The 8,555-nt window shown below is 38.3% G+C and overlaps 1 protein-coding gene across 1 annotated transcript; it reads right to left on the bottom strand.

The window, feature by feature from the left end:
- Positions 1-5,303: 5,303 nt before the first annotated feature.
- On the bottom strand, positions 5,304-8,088 carry LOC147611685 (putative phospholipid hydroperoxide glutathione peroxidase). Its single transcript, XM_086784737.1, has 6 exons — positions 7,860-8,088; positions 6,822-6,898; positions 6,673-6,734; positions 6,309-6,427; positions 5,983-6,153; positions 5,304-5,653 (listed from the first exon to the last, which is right to left on the bottom strand). Exons 1-6 carry the CDS (start codon positions 8,049-8,051, stop codon positions 5,621-5,623), a joined length of 654 nt encoding a protein of 217 aa, XP_086640863.1. The 5' UTR covers positions 8,052-8,088; the 3' UTR covers positions 5,304-5,620.
- Positions 8,089-8,555: the final 467 nt, after the last annotated feature.

The raw sequence follows: 8,555 nt of genomic DNA, 5'->3' as shown, positions 1-8,555 counted from the left end.
CTTAAGAAAGTCAAACTAAAATGTAAATATAATTGTGTATAACTCGTTGCATTTAATGGGTAGAATGATCATAGTTATAATGTTCTGTTGCTAGGATAGATCATGAAAATTAAAAACCCCATTGCCTTGCATTAATGAAAAGACATAAAAAATACAATGAGGATTGAATTTTACTAAAGATTGAGACTCACTGAGATTCTTACTAGCCAAAGCCAAAGCACTATTATGTACATAAACATTGAGCAAAAAAATAAAAATCTCTCATGCATTAACAAGATACAATGTGTGCTCTCTATTTAACATCATCATCACTTTATATTTTGAAGCAACACACATATATCTCTCAAAGCTTTATACATAAAGCTTCTTATATGCATAAGACAAAATAGGAAAAAATAAAAGCCCCATTGCACTCATTGGTGGGTGCTTTGTATTGAAAGGAAACAAAAAATATAATAAGGATTGACTCTTACCAAAGGTTGAGACTCAATGAGGACGAATTCTCACATGCCAAAGCTGAAGCACTGTGCAAACAAACATTAAACAAAAACATAAAAATTTATCATGCATTAACAAGATATAATAACATGTGTGCCAACTATTTAACATTTCTTTGTAATTTGACGCAACACTTGAGCAAGCTTTACGTACTACTTGGGTCTACACCACAAATATCCCACCATCATAAATGTCTCATGGAATCATAATAATGGCCTACCTCAAAACTTTACATCAAGCAAACTCACGTTGGAGAAGATTCCTACTTATACATAGGGAGGTTTAACACCATGCTAAATAAGATACATGTAAGTTTGGGCTGGTAGAATGTGCTCAAAGGTAGAAGGAATCTTTCCAAGACACATTGTTAGTGGGACCAAACGGGTGTAGCGTATCATGATTACATAAGGGCTTATAATTGTGAGCCTTCACCTAGTTGTTTGGACCTTCACGGTGGTTATGCCCATTCTTCCCTATCCATAAGTTGTGTGTTATTAGGCTATAGTCACTCACACCCACAAGATCAACTACCTGGCATTGCCTTCTCTATGCAAAGCTCTTATACATAGAAGATTTTGTTGGTCTCTGAATTTATGATTTCAATCATCAACTACCTAGGATTTACTTTTATACAAGACCTTAGAGCAAAGTATTCTCTTATACATTGCTTTTATGTAAAGCCCTTATTCTACGAATATTTGTGTGGCTATATGCCAAGCACAACCCTTATGCTATGGCTATTTGTGTGGCTATACATGTGTCATAGCTGATCACACTAGGCACATGTATAGCCATGAAATAGCCATGTCATGGTTGATGCCATTGCTATCACTACTTGTATCTTTGTCTCAATACTTTGTGGCTACCTTTCATAGCTATGGCCTTTATTCTCTTATAGTGAACCATATACTTGATTGTTATATCATGTTCTCCTATGTCATTCGCATCTTAATCTATTTCTACCAGCTCATCCATATGCTCCTCAACCTCCGTAACATTCTTAACCGAGGATCAATTTGTAGGACATACTACCACCACTTGGCATCATTTAGGCCCAGTTGAAGCACAATCTAGCTAGATCTTATGCAAAGACCTTCTCTAAAATGTTTTATAAAGCATGCATAAGAACTTTGAATAAGGGCCATGCTAACCACCATAAGAGCATGTATAAGAGCTATTCATACCATAAAACAATAAATAAGTAATATAAAAAGGATGTCCCAATGAATAGAAGGGCATTGTATAGCAAAAAAAAAGAGACGTGACTCTTACGTCTAGTGGAGAGTGAAGAGTGAATGTCAGCATCATGGACAAGACCTTGCTTGAGCTTAGAAAAACAACCTCCATTAACCTGCACTATGATGATGCAAGTTATAAGAGACAAGATTCTTACCTCTAGTGAAGAGTGGATTTTAGCATGGAGAAAATCTTGCTTGAGCTTAGAAAAACGACCTCCATTAACTTGCATTACGATGATGCAGGTTATAAGGGATGAGACTCTTACCTCTAGTGAAGAGTGAATGTCAGCATGGAGCAGAGCTTGGTTGAGCTTAGAAAAACAACCTCCATTAATGTGCATTACAATGATGTAGGTTATAAGGGATGAGACTCTTACCTTTAGTAAAGAGTGAACATCAACATGGAGCATAGCTTTCTTGAGCTTAGAAAAACAACCTTCATTAACAAGCATTGTGATGATGCCTCATAGTAAAAAAATATAAGAGATGGGACTCTTACCTCTAATGAAGAGTGAATGTCGACTTTAGAGTAAACACATGTTGGTTATAGGCATAAGCCCTCTTGAGCTTAAAAAATATTTGATTAGGAAGCTTTTGAGTTTTCTTTTCCTCTTTTTTGAAAAAAAGAATAAGAAAAGAAAGAACTGAAAACCCTAAGAAAAGCTCCACAATCAAAGAAGAAGAAAAGCTCCATAAAGAAGAAGAGGAAAATGTTCTTCTTCTAGTGCATTAGAGAGAAGAAAATGGAAGAAAAAGTAAGAGTTTTGCTCAATGAAAATGTACCTTTTTGCTCCTATGCTTGATTGCTTTCTTGAAAGGAGGCTTAGTTTCTTCCCTCATGTGCTTAATTTCCCCCTTGTAAGAAAGCATGCTTTTTAATATGTCTACTAAGTAGATGCATGGTTTTTGATGTGTCTACTAAGTAGACTTAGGGGTCCCAATTGAGCAAGAAAAATGTCTAATAAGGCCCCCACATCTAGCTTGAAGGCTAAGAACACCCTTTAAATAAGAAGAAAAAGTTAGCCTTAAAGCATAGAGCTCTAAAGAATAGCTCTAAGCATGTATAAAGCATAGAGCTTTATATCTATGCTTAAGTTTGTCTATGCAGAGAGCTCTATCTCTATGCATGCATAGAGCATAGAGCTTTATGTAGATATAAAGCTATATGCTTAAGTTTTTTCATACATAGAGGTCTATATCTGTGCATGCATAAAGCCTAGAGCTTTATGTAGATATAAAGCTCTTGGTTAAGTTTGTCTATGCAGAGAGCTTTATCCATGCATTAAGATGTAAATCTAAATGAATGAAGCTCTATGCATCAAGCCACATGCATAAAGATCTAAAGCTACATGAATGAAGCTCTATGCATTAAGCTACATATATAAAGCTCTATGCATTAAGCCACATGCATAAAGAGATAGAGTCTTTAAAGGAATCAAGTCTGTAGAAATCCTCTTCGGTGGATTACAACGCTTATGAAAGAGAAAAATAAATGAAACCTTATTCTAAAGGATTTCAATATCATACCACCAACCTAAGAGTACCTTTATTAAGGAACTCTTGTTAGAGACAGTGTATTAGTGTAACATCTTTGACCACTCTTTTATAAATTTTAAAGGTTGGACATACACCTTTGAATTCAGTTACATAAAAAAAAAGAAAGAAATAGTGTTGTGAAAAGGGGCTTATAAGTAGTGACATCACTCATTGTCTATTATTAAGTTAATTAAGCTAAATTATGATGACCTATCAAAGAGTATCATATCACGAACAACGGAGCAAGAAATTGCATAGAAATCACCTACAGCCATCTAAGATAGAAATCGTCTCAGGAATAGATTTATAAAAAGATTTCTGGTCAAGTGGAAGTTCTATCCTCTTAAGGACACCACTTTGAAACTCAGATATTACCCCAATTTGCGAGATGAGGGCGTGGGAGAGGATGTAAGATTCCTCCCTCCAGCTTCCAAGATATAAAGATCCATCCTCTAGTCTCTAGAGATCATCCCCCCCTTTCAGAGAGTAAGAAAAGATCATGTTTTTCCTTCCTTGATAGAGAGAGAGAGAAAATATTCTAGAGAGAGATAATAAATTTTTGAATTATTTTTAAATGATAATTTTCCTCCAGTCTATAGAAATAGATCCCCTGAAACAAAATTTTAATATGTGTTTTCAGTTAGGAGTAGTCTTGGACGGTGGGTGCACATGGACCCTTGACCTTCGAAGTTTTAGCCAAGATCTTAGTACATTGCTCATAACATTCCTATCTCAAGGACTCCCTATTGGTCGTCCATTTCCATGCCTTCTCCTTCATGTATGGTAGGAAACTGAAAGAAAAAAACTAGTTAAAATTGCTCCTGTGTCCCCTACCAAGGACTGTCCCTAGGTTGTCTATGTTACTCTTTCTACTTAAAAGAGTGTTTGCCCTACCAAGGACTCCCTAGGTTGTCCATGTTACTCTTTCTACTCAAAAGGTCTTTGACTAAATTTGCATGTTCAAAGGGAGGGTTGTGGTGCGTTTCTTTATAGCCAAAGTCAATGAGTGGCATAATAGTATAAAGAGAGATGTACTTTGTGTAAGAACTCTTCCACAGACTATATGAACTCCATCTCCTTGTGTCTGTGTGTATGTGTCTCTACGGTATCCCTTGAAATAAAGCTTTATGTGAGTAGCTTTGTGTGAGAGAGGCTTGTTTATGAGAGAAATTTTAAATTTTGTTAGTGCCGAATAATTATAGTGTCTTTTGTGTGTGTGTGTGTTGCGCGGGGGGGGGGGGGGGGGGGGGGGGGGGGGGGCAATGTGAAGTAGGCTTACACTGTTGGGAATCAAGGTCTTACTTCTGCATGCGAACCACCTCTTAAGAGGGGTCACTTATGTGTTTGTGTATGTGTGTGTGAAAGAGCTATACTCCACCTTTGTGTACATACATTGATGCTTCCCTGATGTGGAAGAGTCCCTGACTCCCAGCCAGTCGAGCCATGTGCATCAATCCTTCTTGGACTCATTCAAGCTGTCAATCTCCTCTATGGACTTCTCTGCAAGCTTCTAGATCTTGCTTGGATGTACAATTTGCAATCCTGACCATTCATTCAAGCAGATTTATTAAAAGGAATATCAGCAGCACTGAAGAGGATTTCACCATGCCAGCTTCCTATTGTTCTGCGCAATGCGAACATGTCAGCACTGTGACGGCCTGCTTGTCACCTCACCTCATGAATCGGTCACATCACCTCAAGGATCAGACCCCATCTGACATTGGGAGTCATATCACTGTAGACCTCTGCTTTTGGCCGACACATGATGAAGGGGAACGGTCTATGGGTTGATCATTCCCTCAGTGAGAAAACGGGGGACGGTCTCCCCACGACCATTTCCTTTCTCTTAACAACCACAAAAATGGTAGTGATACAGCTTTAATCCAAAGCCTATGACATGTACAAAACATTGAAAGAACTAAACTACTGCTGTTGCCTCTCTACATGCAAATTAGGGAAGCTTGCACCTTAGATATGGGCAATAAACAATACATGAAAATGCCCTCAAAACACGCAAATGCCGCAAACACATTTAACGACCATTAAGTGGATTACTATTTTCAATGTACCAAAAGACTACATAGCATCTATGTACACCTTCTGTCTTGATTCATAGACATACTGATTTCCTCTATTTCTAGAGGCATTTAAGATAGAAAAATGATGTCTTAAGGATTGCCATCCAACTCTCCATGGATGCCTGATATAATTATGATTTGAAAATGCTGTCTTAAGGACTGGCACTCTCCATGGATGGCTGATATGATTATAATATATCACATCACTTTGGAAGAAAATGCAACGTAATGGTATATGATCAAAAAGTAAAATGTATTTCTCAGAGAAGCTCAAGCTACCCCTAAAAGCTTCTTGACTTTTGCCTGCAAAAAAATAACAATACAGGTCCAGTCAGCACACATCTTTTTTTCCCCATAGGGTTTGAACTATGTCTTTTGGGTAGGGTGAGAGGTTACCACACAAATCTCAATCAAGACAAGATGACAGAAGAAGGGTCCTTACAGACACAACCCCCCGCCCGTTAAAAGGGGACATCTCACCCACCCATCCCCCTCATGGAGTCATGGGCAGGATCTACAACATTCAAATCACCCATGTCCAATGGTGGGCAGGGGATCTGTTTGTAACGACTCTAAATGAAATCCAAGCATTAGGCAGGCCGGTCTCCTCTTTGACCAACAAAATAACTTACCTCAATCTTAGAAGGGGCAGTCGTCGGGGAAAAACGTTCTACAACTTGACCATCCCTGTTTACCAGAAACTTGGTGAAATTCCACTTGATAAAGTCTCCAAAAATCCCTCCACCTTTTGCCCTTTTCAAGAACTGATATAATGGAGCTGTGTTTTTACCATTCACATCCACCTGTGAGCGATTTGTGTAAGCACACGAGACATCACAAAATGATGTGTGAGGTGCATGCAATTATACAGAAACTTTGTCAAAAAGATAAATTAAAAAAAGGGGGGAAGAAAACACAAATGTGAAAAATAAAATAAAAAATCGTAAAACCTCCAAACCTTATCAAAGATGGGAAACTCGGATTTGAACCTTGTGCAAGCAAACTCTTGGATTTCTCCATTTGAGCCTGGCTCTTGCCCACCAAACTGATTGCAAGGAAAAGCCAAGATCTCAAAACCTGTGCAAAAAGAAAGATGAAAAGTACAAAAAATAAACCACTAACTCATGATTCTCTCTCTCTCTCTCTCTCTCTCACACACACACACACACACACACACACTCGAGCGCACCCACCCACCCACAAAAACACCCTTTTTAAGTCACCATTTTCTTTAGCATCCCCAATATGTTTTTGAACAGGACAATGGGGCCAATATTTTATATGTACTAATCCTTTAAATTCTTAGGGCTCTCACATTATACCTGCATCCTTATATTTACTGTATAGTTCAGTCAGCTCTTTGTAGTTGGTTGTGGTTAGGCCACTGCAAGAAAAAAAGAGCAGTTTTCTAAAAACATAAACTCTAGAAGCAAAATAGTGTTGAAAGTTTTGAACACAATGACAGGCTTACCATTGAGATGCCACATTTACAATCAGAAGAACTTTTCCTTTGTAAGCACTTAAGTTGACATCATTTCCTTTCATATCCTGATTTATGTATCAAGAATGGGTATGGTCAAGATGTGCTCACACTACTCATCAAGTTTGCTATTAAACAGGATTAGAACTATGCCGATTGCTCGAAGAAAAAACCCCCATACAGCAAAAAAAATTATCACCTATCTAGCTGACATGCATGCATACATACATACACACATACATACATACCCACATACATGCACGCACGCACACCTGCATACCTACACATACATACATGTGATCAGACGCTAATTGATGTATGTATCAAGAATGGTATGGTCAAGACGTGCTCATTAATCATCAAATTTTGTTCTAAAATAGAATTAGAGCTATGAACCCTCGATCTAGCGCGTGCACACCACATACCCACATACAAGAGAATTTATCACATATCTAGCTAGCATGCAAACATACATACATACACACATACATGCATACATGCATACCCACATACATGCATGCACGCATACCTACACATACATACATATGATCAGGCTCTAATTGATGTATGTATCAAGAATGGTATGGTCAAGATGTGCTCATTAATCATCAAATTTTGTTCTAAAAAAGCATTAGAGCTATGAAACAAGAACCCTTAATCTAGCGCGTGCGTACACACACACGCATATGTACATACCCACATATACAAGAAAATTTATGACATATCTAGCTAACATGCATGCATACATACATACATACATACATACCCACATACATGCATGCACGCATACCTGCCTACCTACACATATATACATGTGGTCAGACTCTAATTGATGTATGTATCAAGAATGATATGGTCAAGATGTGCTCATTAATCATTTTGTTCTAAAAAAGAATTAAAGCTATGAAACAAGAACCCTCAATCTAGAGCGAGCGAGCGCACGCGCACACGCACGCGCACGCGTATACACACACACACACACATACATGCACACATATGCATACATGTGATCAGGCGCCAAGGCAGTACCTTGACTGTGATATGGTAGATGCTTTGCGTTGCCATGGACGATGATGATGAGCAGGTTAGGCTGTAGATCGAAGGGAAGCTTGGCTGGCCTTGTAGAGCTGCGTACGCGATGGAGAGCAGAAGAATTGGAACAAGACGATAATAATAATAATAATAGACGCTGAGCATCCTGCGTGTAGTTTTACACACCATCTTCACATCCCATGTATGATCACACGGGAGTGGGATGTGACACACTTTACAAGAGTCACCTTTCAAAATGATGGGTTTTGTAGAAGAAATAATGCCCTTTTTTTTTCATAATTTACCTTATCTTGTGACAGTCGCTCAAAATAAGTGTTACAGCCGACATTCCCAAAAACAAGCACGATGCCCATCAAAAAGTAACATTTGTAATGATACAGTTTCTTACATAACATCCCCAAACATGAGCTGATAGTGACACACCTCATCCTCATTTGAATACACATAAGCTCCTAATGACACACCTTCTTACATAACACCCCCATTAGAATACACATGAACTCTTCGTGAAACAACTTCTTATGTTCTATCCCCATTTGAACTCATGGAGCATCCTAGTGGATGCCCCATGCATTCATGTCCAAGACAAGGACATCCATTTCTAATTGTAATATCAAGAACATTTGGCTATTTATAGCTTGAAGGAGGGGGGATTCGAGGAATCGAAGCTGA

Source organism: Cibotium barometz, chromosome 47 (assembly GCF_041138505.1).
Source record: "Cibotium barometz isolate CiBa-2024 chromosome 47, ASM4113850v1, whole genome shotgun sequence".
NCBI lineage: Eukaryota > Viridiplantae > Streptophyta > Polypodiopsida > Cyatheales > Cibotiaceae > Cibotium > Cibotium barometz.
This window is presented reverse-complemented; position numbering and strand designations above follow the sequence as displayed.

Coding starts and splice junctions, on each gene's coding strand:
- LOC147611685 (XM_086784737.1), bottom strand. CDS start 8,051: ATGGTGTGTAAAACTACACGCAGGATGCTCAGCGTCTATTATTATTAT. Junction 6,428..6,672: donor CAGTAAATATAAGGATGCAG/GTATAATGTGAG, acceptor CTTTTTGCACAG/GTTTTGAGATCTTGGCTTTT. Junction 5,654..5,982: donor CTGCCCCTTCTAAGATTGAG/GTAAGTTATTTT, acceptor ATTTTTTTGCAG/GCAAAAGTCAAGAAGCTTTT.